General features: G+C 42.3%; 1 protein-coding gene across 3 annotated transcripts in view; it reads left to right on the top strand.

Annotated features, from left to right (window-relative positions):
* fhip1b (FHF complex subunit HOOK interacting protein 1B) overlaps positions 1-23807 on the top strand; it is an 82093-nt gene extending 58286 nt beyond the window's left edge. Inside the window, exons 12-15 of one of the 3 annotated variants that reach the window (XR_014623271.1) lie at positions 3283-3507; positions 3622-3742; positions 10747-10907; positions 23424-23807. Coding sequence is in view for 2 of the 3 variants with exons in the window: in XM_084362039.1 (XP_084218165.1) it covers positions 3283-3593 (311 nt within the window). In the remaining variant the exon portion in view is untranslated. Of the gene's footprint in view, positions 1-3282; positions 9315-10746; positions 10908-23423 lie in introns of those variants that run through there. The other 2 variants (XM_084362040.1, XM_084362039.1) reach the window with 2 other exon arrangements.
* Positions 23808-27979: the final 4172 nt, after the last annotated feature.

Genomic DNA, 27979 nt, shown 5'->3' on the forward strand with positions numbered 1-27979 from the left:
CCGAGGAGCGGAGCCATTTTCGTTTCGGCGCCCATGTTAACCAATTGTGTCGTTCACATAGGTAGCGCCACGGCGCTCTGCTCCGCTGCCGGCGCGCGCTGTGCAGCGATCGTTTCGGCGTCTGGTCTATTTTTTTCGCGTGCCGCAGCCGAATGTCTCAAGCCGGGCAGGAAGTCAAACAAAGCAACAACGAGAGAATCCAGTCGATTTTCAAAGTAAAACAAATTTCAAAAATAAAACTATTTTCGATACTTAAAGCTCTGGTCTACGATCTGAGAAAGGTTTGAAAAAAGCATCACCCCCACACACACCCCTCCCCTCTGTGCTCCTTAACCCCTCCCCTCCGAGCTCGTATCGCTCTCCCCTCGGAGTCCCAGGACACACCCCCTCCTGCAACAAGCTTTTTTTTTTTTTCTCTCTTCAATGAACTTTATACCTCCCGCAACAAGCACCAAGAGCAACAAGCCGGCAGAAACCAAATACAGCCCAGCTTTGAATGCGGAGTAACGATGTCGGATTCACAGGTAAATTGTTATTACAATGCCTGTTGAAACTCACGTAAATCTTGTAAGTCATTACAATGTCCACAGCTAAGCTCCACAGCCAAGCTAGCGTAACGTCATTAGCATGCTACAGCTACGTTACCTTACAGCTACGTAATAAGTTACAACAGCTAAGTTAGCCTCTTCTAAAAGTTATTGAGGGCCAAGAGACTAACAGATGCTGCCGTCCGCTTTCATCACAACGATCGCTTCCACATTGTGGCTGAAAACTAAACCTGTGTGAGTCTCGGAGCAGCTGTGTGTGTCCCAGCTGTTGTCTGAGTAGCACCAGGCCGCGACACAAACATGCCCGTAAACCGTAATCTCTTGTTTATGACAGATAAGAGACACAAATACACACATCATAACGCCTATATGATAATCCATCATATTGATTTAGCAAAGGCTCCGTTGAAAACAAACGGACAAGACCTGGAGGAGGGTTAGCAAAACAGCTGAGTAGTGACCGGGCGAGAGGTTGTTATGGAGAAATAAATACGGACAAATAAAATAAAAATCCGGAAATAAATCCGAAACCCCTCCGCTTCGAGTCGGGGTTTCATCCATCCATTCATTCATCTTACTTGCTGCTTCATTTAGCTGCCACGAGCAAATACATAGGCTAATTTGGTGTAAACATGTTAGCAATGTTAGCTTTTTGTTAGCTTACAATGCTAGCATAGAGGCTAACATCTCCGTCAAACAAGTAAACAAGTGTTGACAACACTGCAGAGACAGACACCGTCTAATAACACAGAAACAAACTAACGGCAGCTTTCACAGTCATAAGCAGCATCAGCATGAAAGTTATCTGTGTCACAACATCCACAATAAAGACGAAGGTTACCTGCTCAACAGAAACTCCGCTGTATCAGCATCGGGTCCATATCTTCACGGACCTTTCGCCACCGTTCAAATGATGACCCGATGTTTACTCTGGGCTTGAACCCTCTGTATTTCACATCTCCACTTTGTGTCTTTTCAGTGACAGACTTTCTTTCTTTGACTCTTTGTCGGTGGGGCAAGCAGAGGCAGCTGAACTGCTCAGGGCAAAACAAACCTCTTGTCCGCTTGTAGTTTCAAATGCGGAAGTGGGTCGGGACCAGACGTGAGCAGGAGCAGGAGAGTGAGCGAGGGGATTGGATCGGAAAATCGATCCAATAGGAGCCATCCGGGCCGGATGGCTCCTATTGGTCAATTTCTTTCCAGTTTTACAGACACTAGAGAGAATGGATTTATTTGGTTCCTTTTACTCTTCACATTGTGTAGGTCGTACTATTGGGCCATAACCACCATCTAAATGATGTTAATAATAATGACAAATCTTTCAAATCGTAGACCAGAGCTTTAAACAGCTTTAGCTTTTGACAGAATACTACTCACTACTATGAAGTGGACATACATTTACAGTAGTCAGGACAACATGGCGTTGTAATTTTATGCGGTTATTTACTTTCTTATGGTGAAATAACAGCTCCAAGTGTGACTACAGAACAGCTGAGGAGCAGAGCCGTTTGCCGACCGGCGCGGAGAAATTCATTTCTGGTGTGAACAGAAGGGCCGTGGCTCTCACAAGAATTTCCGAGCGCGGCGCTTCGCGGCGCTTCGGCGTCCTGTCTGAACCTGGCATGATGCGGCAGAGAGATGGGTGGTGCGGGAGGAGGGGGGGGGGGGGGTTTAGCCTGCCCCCAGGTGGTGAGTCAAATCTGTTAAAAAACAGCTTTAGCTCGTCGGCACGTTCCTTTGTTGAAAGGGGTCGAAAGTTTTCAGCATGTGAATAAACCCCGGCATTTCCACTTTATATATGGGCACCATATCTTTGGTGATATGCAATGTGACTGCATCTGTAATAGCTGTGCACCGGGCCCCTTTCTTGTCATACGGGATACAATGAGAAAATAATTCTGCTAATGTTGGCTGCTTTTTAGCAGGTGTTTGTGGGCTGCTGCGGTCTTGTAGATCTCGTAGTGAACATTTGTCCTACTCTGCTGCATGCTTCTGTTTGAAATGCTGAAATAAATTGGTCGTGCTTGCAAAAGCCTTTAAACAAACTTTGCAGCGGACAGTGGGTTGTTCAAGGTCTGACGCTGCAAAACCGAACCAGTTCTAAACGACTTACTACTGAGACTGTGTCTTTTTTGGAAACAAACTCATTGCTTGCTGCATTGTTGTTGTGTTTGTCTCTCTGTGGGAAGTAAATGCGAGGGGAGGGCGAAGCCCACTATGAAGTACGAGAGCCCATGAGGTGCGGTGGCAAAGGAAGTTAAAGTGAAAACCAATTTTCATTTTTAAAAATCTTCCTAAACCACAAACTCAAATGAATCGATAAAAACGATTTATTGCCCAGCCCTACTTTCTCGTTATTAACCTGGAAAAGAATCAGATTAATTTCTCTATTATTCAGCCCAAAATCTTCTCTTCTCTTTTATTCTAAAATATAAAGGCAAGTTTATTTGAATAGTATCATTCATACACTGACAAATAATTTATGTAACAGATTTGAAAAGATCTTAGAATCTCTAAAGATTTTAGAGAATTAAACAAAAATCACATTAATGTAATCCGATGTATTTGACCTAAAACATAAAACACATTTTATGAACATAAAATATGTGTTATCATATCAACCAAAAGTAATAAAACACAACAAAACCTAGTCGGCTTTTCATTTCATTTCAGGTCACATGTTCTTGTCATCACTGTGATGACTTGTAAACGTACTGTTTTTTTCTTGTTCCAGTGAAGAGTCGTAAGCCATCTCTTGGAGACCTGATTCTTCGTCACACCAACAGCCCAACCCGGGCTCGACATGCCGCTCAGCTGGCTCTTGCACATGTACGGGATGGTGGCCAATCACTGCACAGTGCCCTATTCAGGGGTGGTGGAGGCGGAGGGGCCTCCAGTCTGGAGAAGCAAGCCGAAGCACTCCGAGTGAAGAATGCTGTGTACTGTGCTGTCATCTTCTGTGAGTTCCTCAAGGAGTTGGCAGCCCTGGCTCAAGAGCACGCTGTTACTCTGCCTTTCCCTAACAGCCAGGAGGCAGAGGAATAAACTGTAAACGCCATTTCTTTTTGTTTAGGCTGTAAACAAGAGTTCTATAGGATTCTATCATCACCAGAGGACAGACTGGAGTACTGAGACTTTTCTGTCACTGAAGTGGATCATCTGCAATGATACAGACAGAAAGCATGATGAAAAAGGTGGATGGTTTTTTTTAAAACTAAAATCATTATATGATACCTATAGGACTGGAAGAATTTACTCATCTGTAAACTTATATGCTATTGTGCATATCATGTATTATATTTACATTCTATACAAAGAAAATCTCAGTAAATGCTTGAGATTTGGGAGCATGTACATACACATACCATTTCATGGTATAAAGTGACACAGTAAAGCCACAGATAAAAGAATTAGGTGCACATATTGGTGCTGGTCAATACTCTATCTTTTAAGTTAAAAGGGTGCTTTCAGGCAGCACAGATGAGAAAAAGGTTTTGTCCTCAGCAAAATTCTGACAAACACCAAATATTGCTTGGTAGGAAAGTGAAAGAGTAGGCTCGTCAATCAACCACTCAAGTAATCCAATCAGCTTTGGCCAACTCTGCATGATGAGCGCATCATTGCTCTCATTGCAGAGCTTTTTGTTCCTTTATCAAGGACTGGCCAATAATGAAAGCTGGTGTTCCGAGTCAACATCTTTAAATTTAAGAGTCTGCACTGCTGCAAAGACATGTCATCCATGAATGATATGTAAAGTGGAACACACAGGTGAGTGCCACTGTCTCTCCTGTAAATCAGCACGACCGCCACAAATATAATGGAAAACTTTGAACTATTAATGAGATTTTAAATCTTTTGTTTGAAAAGTGTTTGTCTTTTGCATTTGCACCATTTCCTAGACATATCAGCAAGCTGCGGGAGCGGCAGGTGTGTCTGCCGTCAAGTAAATTCAGTAAATGACGCCAGGTGATACCAGTTCTTAAGGCCGTCAGTAAGCCATTAGCCAGTTGCCATAAAAGAGGCTGTGGGATTGAAAAGGCAGCACTGCTTTACAATTTATACCTTTTGTTTGTCGTGGAGTCTTTTTAAAAGACCTGAAGGTCTGACAGAAAAAGGCGAGAAGGGAAAGAATTTTATTCCAAGGGAGCGTCATCTCGATTTTCATTTATTTTGAACTGACAGTTGAAAAAGGTCCTGTGAGGCATTCATTTGCTTTACAAAAAATCTTTGTGAGCTGTGAGGTAAAGATGAAGCTTATAAGAAGCAAACTCCATTTTACTTTTTCCATATTTGTGTCAGCTTCAGTGTTCTGCCTCTTTGGAGAGAAACAGGTCGAACTGTTCAACTTGGAACTTAATATGCTGCTATTTTTTTTAACACTAACACCCATTTCTTTTTTTATTAGCCATTTCATTGTCAGGTACCAAGTATAAATGTGTGTGTGTCTGAGGATATGGAGCAGTTGGTGCCAGTGTTGTGATCGGCATTTAATTTATTTTTTAGTGTCTGAGGTTGAATGAAGTCGCAACCACACAGTGTTAAAAGCTTTTGCCAAGACAAAATTTGTTTCTCTTTTCCTCAACGTTGAGCAGTTTTTGCGCTTTTAAATTGTTGCGTGTTGGTTGTTTGTTTTCTAAAGGTACATTTCTCCCCAAAAGGAAAAATACACTTTTTTTCCTCTTACCTGTAGAGCTGTTTATCATCTAGATTGTTTTGATGTGAGTTGCTGAGTTTTCGAGATATCAGCTGTAGAAATATCTGCCTTCTCGGGAATATAATGAAACTAGATGGCACTTGGCTGTTCAAAAAATAAATGAATACATTTGAAACACTTAAACAGCAATGTCTCTTTCCAGAAAGCATGACCTGATTACTCAAGATAATCCAAAAACCTTGTTGTGAGCGGTTTCATGTAGGAACTATTTTCCTTCTACTGAACTACACCCACCAACTGCATCACCGCGCCAAAGAAGTGTGCATCTACTCATAGACTAGAGGCTTGTGCTTGTGACAGCACGGGATGTAATCATTAATGGCTTTTTCCTCAGCTGAGCTGTAACGTTAGCTAGCTAAGGGCTTGAACAGAGAGAATGCAATAAGTGTTTTGCATGCCTCGCATTTCAGATGTCCAGAGTGCCTTGCATTTTAGAAGGAGTGCTCGAAAACTTTAATTCAGTGAAGAAAAATGCCTGACATCATTGTCCAGCTGTCAAACTAATATTAATAGCCTTGAACCTACCATCATCCAGGTGAAGCTTTTGGACCAGCTGGTGGGTACCTCCTGTGACTTCCACTCGGATATCTGTTTCCCTGTGACTAGCATACTACTTGGGAACACCCTCACCCTTGGAGCCAGCATTCTTACATGAGTTTTTTTCCTCAGGGTGTTAACTATCTACTAAGAAGGAAGTGAACTACTTCTAGGCAGCCAAAATAAATGGTGCAGATCTGGCAGGGTAAAGACAGGTAATTCTATTCAACAATAATTTTTTTTAAATCATTGTACTTCTCTTTTATAAATTCTATGCTTCAACCAAAAAAAAATGCAGCCTAGCGTTTTGCTACCTGTAAAATGCAGGGTGTCTGAGTGTGCCCTGAGTTAGCTTAATTAGCTAGCCTCTCATCCATGAGTAGATACAGGCTACCTCCTGCATGGTGGTAATATGGTTGGTAGTTTGGTAGAAAGAAAAATGGTCCAACATGAAGCTGTTTACAACATGGTATGTGGATTATCTTGAGGTACCAGATCATGACTTTGGGAAAAAGACATTGCTGTTGAGTTTTTCAAATGTACTTTTTGGTGAGTTGTGCACCACAAGTTGAGTGCCATCTATTTCCATTATCTTAGAGAGAAAGCATACATCTCTACAGTAATAACTCGTCAAAAAAATCTAGATGGCAGTAAATGGCTATAAAAAATATATATATTTTTGACATTCTAAGTGATTTGTCCCTATAAGGACCTGTATGTAAATGAAGCATTACCTGTATGATTGCAATTCATTTTTTAAAAGATCCATCTAATTTGACCCATCTTTTTGAGAAATCCATTGGTTTCCTGCACATACTAGCCATTCTCTTCGACTTTTAGCAGTAGATAAACTGCTCAAAGCTCCTGCCATCCAAGTCTTATCCTTTGAAGTTGAAGACCAGATCATGTTTTCACAACTGTTCCATCGTTCTCAAGTTGTTAATACAGTAGTTTGTAAATGTAGTGCTTCATTACAGCTGTAAATCACTTTCCTATGGATTTTCTAGACACATTTCGTAACACCCCACAATATGTTTTTATAGTACTATTAGTTAAGAGTTTCTGCATGCCACTTAAGGCCAAGTTTATAGAAAAATAAAAACTTAGCAGTGTAGAGTAAGGTTTCTTTGGTTCGTGCATTAGTGCTAAGCTTAATTTAGGTTTTAGCGGTAAGTAAGTCATCCCAGTGCCTGCAGAGATCAGCAAAGGTAACAGGAATACGTTTCACGCTGAATGTTTCCTCTCAGCTAATTGGTAGAGAAGTCACTTCTGTATTATACCCAATGCCATCCGTCCATCCATCTGTTCACCTAGACTGCTGTATGTCTGTGTGTTCAGAACAAGATTAAGGTTTCCCTTGCACAGGAAAAAAAGGCCAGAGGGTGTCATTCTTTTACTTTTACACTCAAAATTGTGTTTTTGTAACTAAACTATTTTTACAAACAGTTGTGTTAAAGATGGGTGGTATCCTGAGTATGATGGTAAATGCTCAGCTTCTCAGTACTGCCACTTACTTGGTCAGTTGGTCAGTCACATTGTAACTTAACAGTTTCAGTTATCTGTGTTTTTGTGATACATGGACACCAAAGACAATCTCTTTCTAACAGTACATAAAAGTCCCACCATCTCTGTTAAAGCAATCACAGACGGCTTCATGGAACACAATTTGAACACAGTAATAGACTTTAAATATGTAGCACTTTTTAAATGTTGGAAGTGCTTTGAAATATCCCCCCCAAAAAATGGTGCCAATGCAGAATGTAATGCAGTCGCAGTAAAAGATAAGTGATGGATGAAAAGTGATAGCTAAACCTATGAAGACTTAAGCTGTAATAAACCTGAATTATCCTTAACCAGGTGATAGTTGTTTGCGGATGCTTTTTGGACAGGGAAATGTGTGTTTTTTTAGATTTGTTTTTAAAAAGGGTCTGCTTAGTAGCTTTAAGCTGCAAATTTAAATGAAGCATTTTTTCAGAATTTTGATTTTAGTCAATGTACACCTCCCTACATTACTCGCAGTCATTTCTCACAGCATACTGTTTATATTTTTATTTTTAATACTTAGTACTTATTTCCTAATACAAAGACATAGATAAGACAAAGTTGTAATGGGATGTTTTTATAAGGGATTATTTCCTACCATTTTGGCCAGGGGATGCCAGACTGTAACCTGAGATAAATTTAGTGCAGCACTGATATGGAAAAACACAACTCAAACAAAGTAAAATTACAATGGGAGGTTTTACAACTATAATCAAGGCTGTGGGGTTAATTTGATGATTTACTGAGCTGTATTGCAGTTGTTTTTTATACTCCACAAGAATGAATGGCAGCAAAGTGAGTTTCCAACTGTTCAGATGCCAGTAGCAATCGTCCACAGGGGAACAACCTGATACAAAAAATACCAATACTGATATATATTTTTTAAATTTACACTTTTAAAAGAGATTTTGGTTTTTGACAGCAGTTACCATGGCTATGCAGCACGCCAATGCAAAAATGTGTTTAACTGCAGTTCCTTTAATGGTCACCAGAAACTCTCAGCAAAAGAAAAGATCTTAAAGTGACGGAGAGAACCAGAAATTTAAACAAATCTATTTACTATAACGAGTTTGCGCCTCAACATGTATCCAGCCCTGCCTTTGTGAATGGGTTGGCTTGATTAACAGGCATCTCAGCTGTGGTGGCAGAGATACCTGGTTTTCACCTACGTTCTGCTTTGACTCAATTTTTGATGTTGTTAACTGACAAAGATGATGGTGAGGAGTGTTAAACCCACGGCTAAGCTTCAGAAAATGTGTCATGTTCAAGAATGTGTGCTTCTTTTTTTTATTTCTGCTGTCTGTGTTTTACACGGATTTACTTAAACATTACAATTAATCTGTCAGTGAGTTAAAAGTTCACATCACGCAAATACACCACAAACAGCAAGTTTTCAACTGTCGTTTTCATTTGAGTTGGACTCATGGCACGTCCTTTTATTTCAGGGTGGGCTCTGATTGGCTGTTGCATCGCCCAACACAACACAAAGTTGGTTAAAAAAATGTAATATTTTTTGACTAATTATAACTACAACAGTTATCTTTTTAATTTGCATCTTGTCACACCCGATTTCTGAAATCACTTTGTGCCAAGTTTAAAATTGATTTTTCATGTATTGAATTGTGGTTCCTGTCACAGGATGTAAAGTATCTTCTCACTTTTCCTTTGTCTTTGAAGCTTTGACTTGTGATTTCTCCCCTGTGATCTATGCAACACATTGCTCTAGTGTCCCACATTTGAAGCTGAGAGATGGTGTGGATTTAATGTGTAAATACTGTAAAAAGTGATGGGTCAGAAACTAGACAGAATGAAAATCATGCTAAAAATAATGCAATGATGAATGTTGTCATAAATATTTTTCTATATTTTGAAATCATTAGAAAAAAGGACAAAAATACAAAGTGAAAAAGCTGTCAGAAGAACACTACAAAGGGAATGTTTTTATTAATTTATAAATTCTTTGCCTAGCAATAGCACATTTGTCCTGGTGTCCTTTCTTTGTTGTCTTTTGACTGTATGAACTCAACCCTGAGTGGTGGACAGTCTTGATTGATATTCTCCAGTATGTTAAAGAGTGGTTCCTCTCCTTTTTGGCTTGTGCAATAAGTAATGTCAATTTGTGACCTCATCACAGATGGCTTTGATATGGACACAAGTTCAACAAAAGAGGGATTTCCCTTCATGAAAGTGGAACATTCCATTGTCTAGTACAAGAAATGCAGCAAAAACGTATAAAGTTAAGTATTAATGGAACCTGAACCACTGTGGTAAAGGACTGGAAATAACTCTGAAATAGTAAGCAGGTTACCATGCTCACCACACAAATATTAAGCCGTGTAAATGTATTATTGATCTATTTGGCAGGGCTGGAGCCCACCCATGTACGTTTACCAGCACACTAGTATCTGAATTTCAGGACTATCATTAATACGTGCCACACAGGTTTATCTGATATTGCTGTGTTGTTCCTGCAACATAATTATTGTTGCTCCAGACCCATCATTGCAACTGAGCAAAAAGTGACAACGTGCATATTTGCACTGATGCAACCAATGAAAATGTTTAGTCGCACTTTTTGGATGGTTGTCCAACCAATATAGGACACCATAGAGCCCTGAACAGAGTTTTTCTGATACACATCAAGATACTATGCCATGTTCACCACCAGGTTTCTGGTCTTGTCTGCGCCTTGACACTAGTATTGTTGTTATAAATAACTCTTGTTACTGTCAATTCCATTACGAGTGAAGAGAAAGTAAACAGAGTAATAAATCCAGCAGGTCCAGGAAATATTGGCCCAAAGTGGGTTCAATCTTAACTGCTGGAGTACAGTTACTGAAATTACAGATATGCTGAGTAGAAACCTGGATAATGTTAAGAGCTGCAACAACTATTTGAGATATCAATTACAAATCATTAAGAGAAAATATTTCACACAATAATATTTCAGCTCCAATGTGAGGATTTGCTGCTTAACTGTGTTTAATGTCATTGTAAATATTTTTGAGTTTGCACGGTTGCTCTGTCAAAATAAGCAATTTACTTACACCACCTATTGATGGGCAAGATTTTCTGACATTGTGTGGACAGAGACAAATTGATACAATATTAAAAGAAAACCTGTAGATTTACTGATAATGTAAATATAATAATAATAATAATAATAATTGTAAGCCTCAGCCCTTGTCACCAATTCATCACAAAAACATGGCTATTTGACAGCATTACTAACCAACCCCAGAAATCAATGTTTATGCAGATGGCCAAGTAAATTAGCCGGAAGAGGAACACCTTAACATAGTAGACATCATACAGCATGTATGTACCGTATATACATAAAGTACCCAACTTAAAGATCAAGACAATTTGTGTCAACTTTGGATGCACCGTCTGGTTTGCATACAGAGGGAACTGGAGCTGGCTACGTGGTCTCCTAGCAACAGCCAACAAGAAGGGAAGCAGCTCAAAGGGATGGCCAAGGCTTGACTGTAAAAGTGAGGGAGTTGGGAGATGTGTTAAAAGAAGAGCAGAGCATGGGTTGTAGTGGAGCTGTTACCTTACTACAGGTAAGACACAGTAATGGATTTTTACAATTTGAGTGTTTCTTGATTTTAATCTCTATTTTGTGTGAAAATGCCAACATGAAAAGGCCATTTTTGACAAATATTTCATTAAAAAATATATAAAAATATATTTTAAAAGATGTTCAAATATTTGATTTGTGTCACAGTTTAATTACAGTCTTTTGATTACTTCTAAAATTTAGTCTTGTTATTTGAAGCAGACATGTGGTAGTTACACGGGTTTGCTCCTTGACTGTTTTCCTTATGTGACCCAGTTATCCCACTGCACTCACTAGATGAGCAACTGGACCCTCCTCATCTATTATGTAGTTTGGTAATGTGAGTGGAAAGCTGGTGTGTGACACAAAGAAATGAGATACCTGTCAATATTCTGTAATACACTGCTCAAAAAAATGAAGGGAACACTTAATCGTCACAGTATCTCCCAGCACAGTCTCAAGATCATAGAGGAGATACCAGGAGATCAGCCCGTACACGAAAAGAGCTGGACAGGGCCGTAGAAGGGCATCAACCCACCAGCAGGGCCAGTATCTGCTCCTTTGTGCGAGGAGGAACAGAAGGAACACTACCAGAACCCTACAAAATGACCTCCAGCAGGCTACTGGTGTGCATGTTTCTGACTAAACTGTCAGAAACAGATTCAATGAGGGTGGCATGAGGGCCCGACGTCCTCTAGTGGGATTTGTGCTCACAGCCCAGCACCATGCAGCTCGATTGGCATTCACAAAAGAACACCGGAATTGGCACCCTGTTCTCTTCACAGATGAGAGTTGCTGGGAGTGCATACAGGCAAGTGGGGGCCATACACACTACTGAGTCACATTATGAGTTGTTGGATCAGCTTGTGATTTCAATTTTTTAAATTTGATTTTTGGTGTGATTTTGAATCCAGCCCTTAATGGGTTGATGATTTTGGTTTACAGTGACCGCTGTTACGTCATTTTGTTGTTGACACATTATACAATATGCATTAGTAAAGATTTTTAATTCAAATAATTGAATAAATCGTTCATCAAGATCTGATGTGTGATTACAGTAGTCCCTTAATTATTTTCAGCATTGTATTAATAACTTCAGTGGTGGCAGAAGGAAAACAACACTGCTTTGGCATGGAGTTGCAAGGGGAGTGTGATTTGCATATGGTAAATGGACTGTACTTTTATAGAGCCCTAATAGTCTTAGCGTCTCAAAGTACTTGACAATATAAGTCACAATTCACCCATTCCACACACACATTCATACACTGGTGACAGAGGCTACCATGCAAGGTGACACCTGCTCATCAGGAGCGATAACCATTCATACGCATGCATACACCGATGGAAGAGCCACTGGGGCCTGGAATCTAACCACCGACCTTTCGATTGGTGGCTGACCACTCAACCTCCGGAGCAACAGCTGCTATAATGCATACTAACGAGGAAACTCAAAGCAGTGTAAATGGGCCATATGGAAGCACGAGAGATCGAGCGGGGAAATACTTTGGATGGATTACACGTCATGGTCATGCCATTTCTCTCGCTGTGAATTTACTCCGGACAATTGCCTGCTTTATTCATACATGTGGCTCACCCTGATTTAGGACTAAGGAGCTGGCAGGGTAAATTGCAGCTTCCTCCACGTAAAGATAAATCCAGAGTTACAGTGTATGCGTGTAAGGGGTTTTTCAGAGGGTTACTTAAAATGCTGAAACAGATACCACACTAATTCAGATACATTAAATACACTCCTTTAACTACTCCTTCCTTTACCTCCCACTCTGGCTCTCACTGTGGATGCTTCTGGCTGTCTGCAATCATTTGAAATTCGAATAGATTTTCTCGGTGCAAAACTCAAAACTTTATGTATCCTCTATGCTACTTCTTCCTGCCCACTTCCTGCCTTGTCTCTTTCTTCTTTATATCACCTTTCCATAAGCAGCTGTTGACTTGTCAACATAGTTATAGCTCTAATAAAAGACCTATCTTGTGCAAATAGTAAAAGAAGCTGTTGATCAGTTGCCTTTGACAGGCTTAATTGGAGTGTGTTAGATTTGGTATACTACATCCTCTGATTGCACCACATTTCCCCACAAAGAAAACCATGTCTGATGGTTGTCATTTTCATTGTAGTGCAATGTTTCATATATATATGAAACATTGCATGAAAATATAGTGATATTCATGTATGAATATCACTACCACAATGCTTATAGTACACAGTTCAATAAACTGTTTACTATTTTCCTCCAATTCTTCAACACTATGGGCCCATAAATGATCTATGGTGCTTGGTCTAAGGGTACATTCAGATCAAATCAAGCTTGTACAGCATTGTGGCAGTGTCACTCAATGGTCCATATGTGTGACGCGTTGGGAACCCAAGCTGATCAGTTCGCCGAAAGGTGAAGCGGCTATGTTGTCATTCACTAGTTACCACTCCATTTTACTGGTAACCCTGCGGATAATCTGGGTGCAAATTGAGGCGCATGGCGCAAAAGGGTTGCATTTATACTCTGAATTCTGAAAGTAAAGTGTGTTTTGGGCGTAACATAAATTTGAGAGCCAGGTACGCGAGGACCTGAAGCATTGCTATTAAACAGTGGCACTCAATTCTCGATCCTTCGACTGAAGGATGGGAATGTGGTCCTCCACTGCTGGACCCTCTGCCTCCACTGTTTCACAGTCACCTGTCCCATCAACAAGTCTGTTTAACTGCATATAAAATATGCACTGACTTTTTACAGTGTATTAGCTAAAACATGTCTGAGATTTTATGCACATCTTGCCGTGGACTTTATACATCTCTTCGCAGTTTTAAATAGAGAGGTTAAAGAGCAAGTCAAGTGACAGGGAAAGAAAAACACAAAAACAGCAGAATGTGGAAGTATGACAAGGACCCACTAGACTACAAAGAGCAGTGCGGGGAAATAGAAAGACTATAATTATGAACTTTCAATGTCATGAGCCGGGGGCTACTGATGGCTCTGTTCATTGCTGGCCAATGTGAGACGGCTTTAAAGGTGGATTATGCAAGCTCTCATACAAGCCAATTCTGGAAGTGGTGCCATAGCAATGGTGCATTCTCTATCAGATGGAGGTGGTTTGTACAGAGCTATGGAAAGGCTGGGGTGAACATAGAGGACGTGTACCTGACAAGGGCTGGCGTGAGAGGGCTGCACAGGGAGGTCCCAGGGAAAGACAAGATTACCAGGTGACCTTTAATGATGACACGCCAAGGGAGCGAGGTGTGCATTTTCTCTCCCGGGAGAGAGGATCCAGCCAATCAGTCAGGAAAAGAGATGTAGCTGATATTGCGGGCCAATCACCAGCCATAACATTCACAAGTCTTCTGGAGGGAGAAATGCTAGTCCCCCCATCCTTTAAAGCAACACTAGGGCTGCGTTCCAAAAACAGTTTGAGTCGCCCTCGCTCACTTGCCCTCAGCCCTTGCTATGACATCACACGGAGGCCACTTGGAGGGCGGAGGGAAAGTGGGCGGAGGAGGAGTGAAAGAGGTAAATGGAGCACACCTGCCCTCGTTCACTAACAGCCCAGACAATCATGGATCAACCACACGTTGTTGGAGTAGCGCTATACTGCCTATTCCAAATGACACAAAATATGCAGAGACTCATTTCATTGAGACGAAGACGTATTCTGCGCTTGATGGCAATACGTCGGCACCTAGTAATTATCAGAATTATTAGTTTTGTATCAAATTTTATTCAGGCAATTCATTATTTATTTATTTTTCTTTACCTTATAATTTGTAGACAGTTTTGTTGTTTAAATACATTTAACCTACTTTAAGTTTAGTTGACATTAGTTTTAGTTTTAGATTGGTTTTTTTTCCTGATACTTATTAGGCCTGTTACCACCACCATCCTCCTCCTTCTCCTCCTCATTGTCTTTGTGGACTTAATTGTTAAAGATTGTTGTTCAGACAGGTAAATAGACAACAGACAATGGTGTTTGAGGTTCGTTATCGCCACCGCATGGACATATTTTTCGTGCACCACTGCAATGCATTGTGGGTGATATACAGCTCTGGAGTGACCATCGTTGTTGACTCGATCACTCAGCCCTCAAGGGTCGATCTCACCACAGTTCACTTCAGCTGTTCAGAGAAATGGAACAGCCCTTATGGTGTCGGCGGGGATTCCCCTGAGGGCAAGTGCTTAGGACAAGTGAGCGAGGGCGACTCAACCTGTTTTTGGAATGCAGCCCAGGTAGTTTGGACTCATTACTACCCCCAGCTGGTTGAGAAGCGCAATTATCTGTTACCAGTGTCGTAATACTGTCGCTGTACGAGCATCCCTGGGGTAAATGAATACATGTGAATTTGTTGACGGAGCCGGCGAATCACAAAATCGTCGGAAAAAACCTCAATCGAGTGCCAACAACAAGCTAGATTCAGAGACAGCAGTTGGTAGTTTGTTAGCATATAGGCTGCACAGCACTTTAGCATGCTAGAATTATTCTCATACCGAGTTGGTTATAGTGATTGCACCGACTAAGTTACTTCCAAAACACGACGCTTGGGCGTGAATGTGTTTAGTAACGTCTGAAAATATAACTATGTTTTCGGGAGTTACTAAATACAATCGCAAGTTGACGTTGTGTTTGTTGTAATAACTACAACCAACTCGGTACGACAACAGTAAGTAGCAAGCTAACATTACCGATAACAACAATAGCCTAACGTTACCTCCTGACCACACTGTTCAACAATTACATTGAATATCTGCATGAACTAAGGAATCTGCAACTTTTCAAGACAAGTTTTATTTATTTATTTATTTATTTCGGCATGTTATTAGACAGTCATCATCACACATCATCTTAGTTAAAATCAGGTAGTACACATGACCGAAAGGGAAAGCGGGAGAAGCAGATGCTTATCTAGTCCCGCCCCCGTTACCCACAGAATACATTATTTCCACAAATTATATTTCTTTTGTATTTGACATACATGTTACAGCAGCATGCAGTGAACAGAGCTGCAGTCCAGCTCTAGACAGTCAACAGACTACGTGTGTGTCTGCACAGTGTCTATATTAGTCCATCATGAGTGAACGACAGTCTCTACTTGTTGCCTGGAGTGTAACACGGTCATAAGGTGGTCCAATCGATATAGGTTAGTTTCAGTTATTTGGTTGTTAACTGGGATGGTGTGAGAGCCCATATTGCCGTCTTTATTCATCCATCTCTTCTGGAGCTTTCGCCGCACTTAGCTTCACCAAGACCTCTTGATTAGAAGCCACGTCTGCTCGCATCTTTCCCATGTACTCGCAAATTGTGGAGAGGCCAGATCGCATCTCCACCACAGCACTCCGAGTTTTGGCGTTGTCAGCCCTCACACTGGTCTGCTCGGCAGTGATCTTTCTCAGCTTCCGAAGTTGCATGAACATTCCATATCCCAGGGAGAGCATTCCGATTGTCATGAACGTGAATATGTACACGTCCTCAACGTCCTCTATATCCATTGGGGCAAGGCACACGACTCTCCATTTTCCCCATCCATCCATTGTGAGTCAGTTAGTCATCATTTCCAGTCGCTACATGAAAACATGCAAGCTATCGAAACGGACACCATTAGATTATCTCCCGGCTTTATTACGGTTATAAACTGTGGACAAATAGTGCCCCAATGAGCACCACATAACAACAAATCAACTCAAAGTAAAATTGGGCAAGATAATAAATCTGTATATATGTAATATATGACTTAGAAATCCAGTAGCATCAAGGCTAGGTCGCCATCAGTCTTGAAACCCATTTCTTCTTTCAGCTCGCGCCACCGAGTGTAAGCTGGTCCAATATTTATCCGTGTCAGGGCTCGTGTATTATCACTTTCTCTTTTTCTTTTCTTTGCCTCCTCAGACAATACCTTCTTGGCTTTTTTAGCTGGCTCGGCCATGGTGTTGGTTTGCGAAAAAATCCAAGTACCTGCCGGCTAAATCCACTGACGAATAAACGTGTGACATATGCCTCAAAGCAGGTCGCACTAGACGCCTTTACGTCAGATAGGTTTCCTACCTGCTCTGGGAAGTTACACAGTGTGGTTTCTGCCGGCGCGACCCCCCTCAGGCTGCAGAGACGTCACCATTCATCCTATTAACTGTTTTTCTACCACTTAACTGAGTTTAGAAACATTATTTTAAGGTCAAAAAACTACCTAGTGTTGCTTTAAATGCACTAATTAAGGACAAAACAGAGCAACAACTTACATCATATGTGAGAGGGAGCATTGAGGGGGCTGAACTCAGTATATTGGTGGATTCAGGATCAACAGAGTCATTCATCAGTACTGAGTTCTGCATGTCCCTGTGCTGCATCTACGGCCCTTAAAAGATGCTGGACGCTGTGGGCACCTAACTGCCACTCTTTGTCTAGGTAATAAATCCTGGCAGCATGTTTTCTATGTACTGTACGGCAGTACAGCCTACACCACAGCACATAGTTCTACACTGGATGGGCTGCATTCACTATCATAACCAATCACAAACCTCTGCTGTGTCTCTGAGGCATGTCTATAAACAGCGTCCCCACAGGGAAAAGAGCAAGATGGATATTGAAACTGGACCCTTTCAACTGAGTCATTCAGCAATGATGCACAACCCCAGGATTCTGAGCCTGGTATGGTATATGTCAACTCACAGCTTGCAACTGCCCAAGTAAATGCCATTGGCTCAGACGGGGAGTCAGGTGCTACCCGGACTGGTACATTGTTGTCTCAGCCACCCGCTGTAAACCCCTAGATCCCTGATCTCTCCACCAGGGGCAGTGTGTGGATAGGGACTTAAGCTCAGATGATTTGTCTTTCATGCATGCACTTTCACATGATGAAACTGAAATTAAAGAACTGCAACAGGCCAATCCAGATATTGCTGTGGTGCTGGATTGGATTAAAAGTAGAGGACCACGACCACCTCTGAGGCAGATAAGAGGCTACCTCCCCCGACAGCTTAGAAAATTATGCAATGAATATAAAAGTCTCTGTTGTGGATAGACTGCTCTGCTGGACTGTGAAGTCCTCCCTCATAGGGGAGGCTCGCTCATCCCTGATGTGCTGCAGCACAACATTTATCTGCAGAGTATGGAAACGGGCAAGGCAAACCTCTTACTAGTCCTCTGTACAAAGATATTCGACAATGGTGTGTCCCATGTTAAACCCCCTGTGCCAAGGCATTGAGCACCTATGGGGGGGTCCCAAGCAACTTGGTCATTTCAGAGAGTGGCAACGGACACTCTTGAGTTACCAGTGACTTTTAAAGGGAACAGATTTGTGTTGGTAGTAGAAGACTAAATCACCAAGTTTGTAAATCTGTATGCTCTTCCTAATCAGACAGCACAGTCAGTAGCACAGTATTTGTTTGAAGACTGTGTGCTGGTGCATGGCATCCCGGAAGTGATTCACAGTGATCAGGGAAGGCAGTTTGAGGCTGAGATGCCTGCACCAACTACATTCCTTACTACCTCACTCATGGTTGGTAAGCCTGCGTCCCGGTGAATGCTTTCCTGCCATTTGGATGGTGCACTTTGGCTTTTCCTTTTCTAATAACTTTGTGGCCTCTCTGGCAGGGAGGCAGGAGACTGCTTTCAGTGGTGCCAGGCAGCATGGTCCTGACGGCCATGAAAAACAGAAACTATACTATCACTGTCCGTCACGAGCCGTATGCTGAAGGGGATCTGGCTTGGCTGCACAATCCGAGGGAGGAACGTATGAAGCTTGCCTCCCTACTGGAAGGGACCCTACAGGGTCCTGCCTGTGTTGGACTCTTAGGGTGAACCTGGACTCACCTATCGCATAGGCAGCCCTTTGCATGGTCAGGACTAGGTTGCCCATTGAAATAGATTGAAACCTTGCACACTGATCATGCCTGCTGGTTCTTTGAGTAGCCTCCCAGTTTCTCCTCTTCATGCTCCCTCACTGCAGGACATGGGTCACGAGATGGGGACTCTGAAGCTGGGGAGAGCCGCTGGTCACTGGTGGCAAAGGGACTCATGTTACAGCCACCAGTGGGCCACCACCACAGACTGTGTTGTGTTCTGGACAAACTCTGAGGCAGCCAGGTGGTTTCAAGGTCTTTATCACCCATTGTTGACTGATGGTTGCCTGTTTGTATCGTTGACTGACAGAAATATGTGATGATGCTGACTGACATGTTTTCAACTGTAATGTCATGTTGTTTCAGTGTATGCATGATGCTATGGTATATCAGCTTCCTCTGGTGTACATTTGGGATAGTGGGGCATACTTTTGGGGCACTGTGCTGTGTGATACTGCCATTCAGACTGTTGTTTACGCTTGGCATGTTTCTGCATTTGAGAAATTTGTACTGGTATATCCTGTAATCTTATTTTGAAAGGACAAGCGTCCAGAAGTGTTCAGTATGTGATGGGCCACAGTTGAAATGTGAGCTGAATAAAAGTTTGGCCACACTATGGAGCTTCCAGCTTATTGTTTTGTATTTTCTGTAAGTATCCATAACCCTCAGCTACAATATTAATGACATTACCTGCAGCGATCCTCCAGCAGCAGAAAAGATCTGTGTATCTTTTTTACCTATGTAGGTAAATCTTACCACCTGAATGAGTGCCCTTTAAGTAGCAGGAAACACACTGCGCCTTTGACTTTAGATCAGCTTTTAGTCGGTCTATGGCGCAGTTTCTTTCTGCTGCCTCAACATAGCAGTGCGTCATCGGTGTGCTTGACCACACCTCACTTTAAGACCAACATGTCCAGGAACACAGGTAAATGTGATATTTACACAACGTGGGCGCTGGGCGTGAAAATGACAACTGCATGAGTCTGAAACTACAAAATTTAAGATTTGTTGTCTAAAAGACATTTTACTGGGATATATGAATAGGCCAAACTTGTACATCTAGCCAAACTTTGTACCACAAAAAAAATGACAGGAATAGGAAAAGGCAGCATGATGCTGCAGTGGCTAACGCTGTTGCCTCACAACAAGAAGATCCTGGGTTTGAGACATGGCTGGGCTAGCACGGCTGAGTTTGCATGTTTTCCCCGTGCCAGTGTGGGTTTTCTCGCAGGCTCAGGCTTCCTCTCACAGTCCAAAGAAATGCAAGTGAGGTAAGTCGGTCACCCTAAGTTGCCCGCAAGTGTGAATGTGAGTGTGAATGGTTGTTTGTGTCAGCCCTGTGATGAACTGGTGACTTGTCCAGGGTGTGTGCCACTGTTCACCCAATGTCAGCTGGAATCGGTGTGAGCCGTGTCTCCTATAGCTCACTGTAAAATCAGTTATCAGTGTATGTGCACTGGAGGCTTAAAGTTTCCACATCCCACTTGCGTATGCTAAAAAATTGGACCAGGACTGGCTTCCAAACCATTTGTGAAGTCACAAATAATGCTCGTAGACTCCCCTCCTAAAATCTGATTTTAAGACCACAAGAGAAAATGTATACTTTCAGCAATGAATGGGAAAACAGCCTTTTGAGTGTGAAACTCAGCACACCACTGTTCACATTGAAGCTTTAACATTCAACTGTAGAAACAAGAGGAAAAATACTTTTTTGAGTGAAAGGTGGCTTTAAGAACACAAACTCACTGGCTTTTAAATAGTTCACCATTCAAACAACTTCAACATACCCAGCAAGCAAAAGATATCATTTAGACGTCTTGGCTAAATAGAGCCCCAATTTAGTCTACCTACCCACTTCTAGCCAAAAGGCTCTTGAAATTGTTTAGATTTAGTTTTTGCTACAGCAACTTGCAGGAGGTATGATATTAGATTAGATATAGATTAAGACTGGCAGCAAATAAGCTACTATGTGGTTACAACATCAACATATCACAAAGCACAAATTTGTGTCATCATTTTCATAATTTGGTTATTTTTGGACTGAAAGAGACACAATATTGATTAGGTTTTATGTCCCTCCAATGTCACTGATGAAACTGAGGTGAAACATGGTCTACATCAGTGGTTCTCAACCTTTTTTGAACAAACGCCCCCCTGACCATACCATGATCCTCTTACCGCCCCCCCAGAACAAACACCAGAACATAGTGGATTGGAGCAAATCTGACCAATTTATAGGAAATGAAAGCATGGATTTTAATTTAAACGTTGCCTCCAAAATGTATGTTTTTGACACATATAGTAGGTCTGTATATAACAACACTATGCATGGAGAAACTGGTAAACAACATGGAAATGTTATTTTAGTTGTAATGGGACCCTAAGCTCTTGAGTTGCTAGGATCTTTCTGCAAAGAGCTGTGAGATAGAATTTAAGTCAAACTGGTGTTTCTACTGAGAGAAAGGCCACACAGCATTTGAGGATGATGAATAAATTGCATATTAAGTCTTTAATGTTTTCCATTTAGGTCGGTTATTTGCACTAAAAAAGTTGGGAAACCATGAAAGTTTAACATGTAGAGTTCAAATTAACTTTGTACGAGCCAAGTTGTGGCGCCCCCCAGTCGTGCCTGAGCGCCCCCCTCTCAGCCCTCATGCTCCCAGCGCCCCCCACAATGCCCAGAGCACCCCCTGGGGGGCGGTACCACCCCCGTTGAGAAACCCTAGTCTACATGATGACATAATTTCAACGCATTTATTGTTTCATATTAAATGTCATAAATATGGAACTATATAAACTGTTGGCTGCCAACAAGAAGCTTTCAGGACATAGTAATGGGAACAGTTTTATGCATTAATATGAAATAAGACATTTGCGCTTACTGTTGTAAGGCACATGGACAGACACTTAGAGCCAGAACTTGAGTTGTGGAGCAAAGTGCACAAGCTTAAGAAATCATTAGAGTGCTTTACAAAGTGAGGGTATATCAAGCTGTTGTGGTGTAACAGGTAGAGTGCTAGGCTCCAAGTTGAAGGGCTGGTGGTTTGAACCCTGCTCTTTCATTTAAAATGTAACATTGCTTCTTTTTTGTTGTTTTTTTTTTGCTATAAAGTCACCTTGTGTACAAATAATGGCTTATCATCATTTTCAAATTTCTCCCTGGAAAGACTGTCTTGCAAATATGGTGTTAATATGAAAGTTTAACCAACATCCCCAATTAAACGTCCACTAAATTTGCACAGCTAAAATTTTGCCGTGTTTTAGTCTAGAAGACCGGTTTATCTATAGATGTCTATTATACATCTTTTAGAATTAAAATTGCTTGCTGGGTATGTATTGTAAATAAAGAAAAAATCATAATTCACTGACAATTTGCATGTGTCATTTTAGGTAATGCAGTTTTAGAGAAATGCCTTTGCTTATGCCCACCTGTTGAAAAATATGTTGAGGCTGCACAAAAATATTAGGCAGCAAGGTTTAATTGAGGTTTATGTTAAACGATGGTATACGAAGTATTGACTCAAAAAGCCACACTGAAAGTTATCAGATTCAGTCAGTGAGAATAAGTGGCCCCTTTTTCTTTGTTTAGTAGTCAGTCAAATTTGTAGGTAGATTTCCTTTTGTTAGAGTGTCTAAGCCTTCGGCTGATCTAGCTTCATTTCAGAATTTCCAAAAATGGAAAAAGATTCAATCTGACAAAGCGTCTAAACAAAATCATTTTAAGGTGCGTTCACACCGGACCTGTTATTTTTGTTGCTGGCGACAAGTTTACATATTAAGTCAATGCAAACGAGCAACTGAGCAGTAATCGCTCAGGCGAAATATTGCTGGGGCTCCGAGCAACAGCGTCCGAGCGACGGAGCGAAAAAACGCTCAATCGCTCTGTCGCTCGAGATGAGAAACCCCAAGTCTCTGGCGGTCAGTTGCTTGTCGCTCAGTGCTGATTGGCTGCCGTAATCTATGTGTAACTATGACAACTACTGAAACCATGGAAACGTAATACAACTCCACCGGTCCGGAAGAGCAAAGCCGGCTTTATGTTGACACACACACACACACACACACACACACACACACACACACAGCCACTCACCGGAGACAAATGGCCAGGCTCTACTCAGCTGGGATGGAGCGCCTGTAGTTGGTGTCCAACCGGGCAATCTTGCCTCCGATTCTTGCCAACAGCTCGTCAAACTGGGCCGTTGTCAGCCATGTATACCTCCTGGAATAGCCGGTGGTATTCACCGAGATCAGTGCGCATCTTGAGTATGTTGTGGACCCAAAACCGACGACGCTTGTGGGACTTCCACAACAGGTAAACTGCGGCAACAAGTACAATGTCAGCCATGCTGGACCAATACAAACAGGAAGAAATGAGCGCCTCCGAGCGACGTGAAATTCACTGGAATCGATTGACTGGCGTCATCAGAGCGATCTGTTGAATTGTGCCGATGAGTGACTGCAGCTGAGCGACAGAGCAACTTTTTTGGAGCGACACGAGTGACAGCGACTAAAATAAAAGTCCAGTGTGAACACACCTTTAGTACATATTCATTCTAATATTAAACGTCATGTTCAAATCTGAACAACCTGATATGGTGTGGGTTATTAGTCATCTATAATGTTCATGATTTTGTTTACCTGTGCATTTATCTTCCATGCCCCTTTATAATGTGTTTCTGCAGGAACTCAAATTTGTTGCCAGAAAATAATTATCCATCCATCATGATGTTCATGGGAACTTCGATGAGTAGCAATCCCACCTCCCCCATCCCAGATGACAGGCCCAGCCCGGATCATCAGTCAGACGGTCTTTCCCCCATTTTGCCTCAGTCCCCTCCATGCTGGGCAACACAGGCATGGTGTGACCTTGCCCAGGCAGAAGCAGAGCTGCACTGCCTACAAGAGCGTCATGCAACTGAAGCTGAATCTATGAAGCGAGGTGTAGAGCGGGCCATCTTGGGAGCACGCAGAGAAGAGCAGCGCCTGCTCGAAAGGGTGGAGCAGGACCATCGCGACACTCAACAGCATCTGGAGCAGGTTCAGAGGGAGAACATGGCAGCAGCCCGGGTCAGCCAGTCCCTGCTGGAACAAAGATTCCATAAACTGGCTCAACTTCAGAAGGGAATTCAGGAGGTGGGTCAACAGTCAGGTCTTGATAAAAGTGGTCCAAACCTGCTGCTAAAGGAGGTTGCAGAGTTCCTACAACCCTGGGAAATCTCAGTTTCCCTAAAGAAAGTGAATTTCAAACCCAGCCCCCAACCTAATGCTATCGCTTTTGGAGATATTCACGTGCAAGAGCAAAGCCTTTGCCTGCATGTCAGAGGTCTTGGGTCACGGGAACAGCTCTGTGCTGTCCATTTACATGAGATGCAGTGTGAAGACACAGACCATCAAATCACTGGGGGAGAAAAAAGCACCATAGGACAGGGTTGGACCTCGTCAACAGGCAGGGTTGTCAGGAAGATCCGCCTCTCTACCCGGAATGATATGGAATCAGAGGAGGAGCACAAGTTCTCCTCAACAAAGATGTGTCTCTGTCTTCCAAAGTGTGAACAGTCTGACTGGGAATCATCCCAGGATGACGAAATAGAATCAACCTCCTCTCAGCAACAAGGAGAGGATGTAATTCTGACTGTCCCTACGATACTTAAAAACATGAATACTGAAGGCAAGGAGCAGGTTTACAAGATGATTAGCAATGGAAAACACTATTCCCCCAGAAATTGGAGGATTTCCCCCTCACCAGAACGAAGATGGGAACATGCTTTGAATTTAGACAGCCAGGATGGAGATAAAGGAAAAGTGAGTCAGGATTCCAAAAGTAGACTTTTAAGGTGTGGCAACAGTGTGCTTACATCTCCAAGGATGACTCAAAGAGAGCCACTGGCCAGCCAAAGCTGCCTAGACCTGACCTCCAGGAGCCAACCTCACTCTCGCCTCAGCCAGTCCTCTGATGAACACTCTCTAGGGACACATGGCGACTCTGGCCGAGCACCATCTCCAACAGACAGCCTTGACTCTAACTATACTTTCATTGTAAGCCCATCTCATGATTACAATGTGAGCAGAGGCTCTTTGAACTACAGTTACCGTCTATCAAAGTCTGCAGTGGATTTGACACACAAGACACGCCCTTTGATCAGGGGTGGAACGAATGAGAAGGTAGGAGTTTGGAGGGTGAAGTGTGGCAACTTCAACTCAAGCTCCACCTTGACCTCGCTGACTCATGGCAGAGGGCTTAGGGTCTCTGGCATGGGACTGCAGCCACAGAAAAAAATTCAAATGGCTGGTTCAGAAAAGCACTTGGTGGCTAGTTCTTTATCCATGTCTGTCATAGATGGCTCCTCTAAAGAACCAAAGAGAGGCAGAGGAGAGAAAAGAGAATCTGCACTGGTTGAGTTGGAGGAGGAGGGAGGCCAGTCCATGGCAGTATGCAACCCCAGAGGAGTCCATCTGATGAGGCAATTTGGGAAGCAGGGTTCAGGTCGGGCTGACTTAACTCTGCCAAGTGGTATCCATGCCACACCACAGGGCCAACTCTTTATAGTGGACTGTGGAAATGCACGTGTTCAGGTATGTGTTATATTAAACATCTTTTAGGCACATACAAAATACAGTATGTGTATTATATCAAATGTAATTGACAGCAATGTTTAACTTCAATTTAAACTTTGTCACAGGTAACTGACCCTCGTGGCAATGTCCTCCAGCAAGTCACCTCCCCCACTTCTAACGGCTCTGCCAGACAATGTCGGAACTACTTTGACCTTGCTGTCAATGCTAAGGGTTTGATTGCTCTAAGCTGTGCAGCTGAGCGAGCCCTGCTTGTGTTCAGCCGGCATGGTCGCCTGCTCCAGACCTTTGGAGGGTCAGGGCTGGGCTCTGCAAAAGATGAGCTTGAGGCTCCAAGAGGTGTGACCGTAACCAGGCTGGATGAGTTCTTGGTAGCTGATATCCGGAAAGGTACCCTCATTTCTCTAAAGCTTGAACCTAAGACAGGCTCCCGTCTTGAGCGCACAGTGGTGACCGGATTCCACCGACCATACTTAGTGGCAGCTTGCTTGAGCTCAGGCATGGTAGCTGTGTCTGAAAGGGGTAATGAAACAGGTCGTGTGCCTTGTATCAAACTGCTAGAGCCAGGCTGGAACACAATAAGAATTGTAGGTGTATGTGCTGCTATGGGTCCTGTCCTGTCCTGCCCCTGGGGCATCTGTATAGATACAGATGGTAATGTGCTGGTAGCGGACTGGGGGGATCAACACAGAGTCCTGTTATACCCAGCACAGGGAGTGGGATTGGCCATTGTAACCCAGGGCTTGAGTAGTCCACGTGGCATAACCCTACTACCTGAGGGCCAACTGGCAGTGTCTGACAGCATGCACCATTGCATTAAGATATACCAGTACAAAGCGTCCCAGGATTAGAAAGAGTGAGTAGATGTTTAAAGATGCACTATGCTTAAAGAAAACTTTGGCAAGGTAACCAATTAGACTTAGACTTTGTGTGTATTTATTCCTAATAATACTAAATTGGGAAATTCAACTGCTGAATGGCAACCACAATCAGAAGCAGCTCCTGTTCTGATTCTGTAAAATTCATTCACAGAACTCAGCTGCATTTAGTCTTGTTGCACTGTCAGAGGATTTGTAAGTCAAAGGTGATCCTTTCATCATAAAGGCAAAAGCTATGAAGCCAAGCAAAAAGAGAAAAAACTAGCTGGTGCTACACTACTTTAATTTCATTTAATTTCACGTAATGTGAAATTCCATGTCAGACAACGCTGACACAGTTCACAGTGCATTATTAAGTCTAAATTGACATTTGAATAGGGTGTTTTTGAGGTCTGTAGAACAGCAATTAAGTCCACCGGTAGCACGATGCAAACAATCAGCTGGAGAGAGGGTACGATGAAACGCAAGCGGGCAATGAGTATTTATGTGGATGCTAGTATGGCTTGCACGAGTAAGAAAATACAAGACACAGACACGGATATCATACAGTTTCTCCTGTAAAAACGCAATTATTAAATTTTTCTCTCGCTAACTGCCAGTGAAGCACCTGGTTCTGGCTGTGTGAGACAGTTTATATTTATAATGTCAAAAGATTTGTTCATCCAGGAACTTTTTTGTCTGTGTCCGTTGCAAAATTCTTAATCACCATCATGATTGTGAACAGCCTGTGAATAGTAGACAGTACTAATGTGAAAATTGGTGATAGTGTGACCAATCATTATTCTCATTACTGACCTCAATGTGGTTTCAAAATTGCATTCCTCTTACATTTTTCCCCATGCCATAGACAAAAATACTTGGGGTTCCCTGGTCTTTCACATTATATATCAGATATACTTTTTTTTTTTTTTTTTTTTTTTTCACCTTTATAGAAATGGCATATTTTAACTACAGGAAACAAATATTGATGAAGCGTCTAAGTGCTGTATCGTAGGCAACTGGACTTGTTTCAGTTTCTTGATGCACTTTCACCTCTCATCTGAGAAGCTTCTACAGTTCTAACTAACTGGAAAGGATTTGCAGGCTTTAAACTCTGTGCAGGTGTGTCCTTACAGAGTCGTTAAGGTCACGTGTGAGTCATTGACCCAGCCAGCCTTCATATGGGATGTTAGGCTAGGTGAGCCCTGATTTGAATGGTTGTTAAGCTGTCTGGGGAGGGAACTCAGTACAGCATTGTAGGTGGGTGATAAGTAGTGTCGTAGGCCACCTACTCTGCTCAAAGATAGTCGTTCCAGTTTGACATAGATGGATTCTTTTACTCCTCTTTCAAACCACCTGTTTTCTCTGGACAAGATGTGTACATTGTTGTCCTCAAAGAAATTAATCTCTCCTTCAAATGTAAGTGGACAGCCTTGACTTGAGGAGATGGCCATTCTGTGTTGTGCCATTTGCTTATGGAGAGGTTGTTTTTTTCCAAAATGTACAAATCTGTGCAGTCCTGGCTGCATTGAACAGCATCAACTACATTACTCTGTTTATGCCTGAGTATTTTGTCCTTAGGATGGAAAAGTTTCTGCCTCAGTGTGTTGCTGGGTTTGAAGTGAGTATGATGTTTATTGAAGATCCTCTTGAGTTTCTCAGATATTCCTGTGACATAAGGAATGATGATGTTTTTCCATTTTTCCATCTCTTCCTTTCTGTCTGCTCTGGATCTTTTAGAGGTTTTGACAAACGGGTGGTTTAGGATTCTGATAACCCCCAGCTCGTGTTTCCAGTGGGTGGTGATA

Source organism: Pagrus pagrus, assembly GCF_965226575.1.
Source record: "Pagrus pagrus genome assembly, chromosome: 9".
In the NCBI taxonomy this organism is placed as follows: Eukaryota; Metazoa; Chordata; class Actinopteri; order Spariformes; family Sparidae; genus Pagrus; species Pagrus pagrus.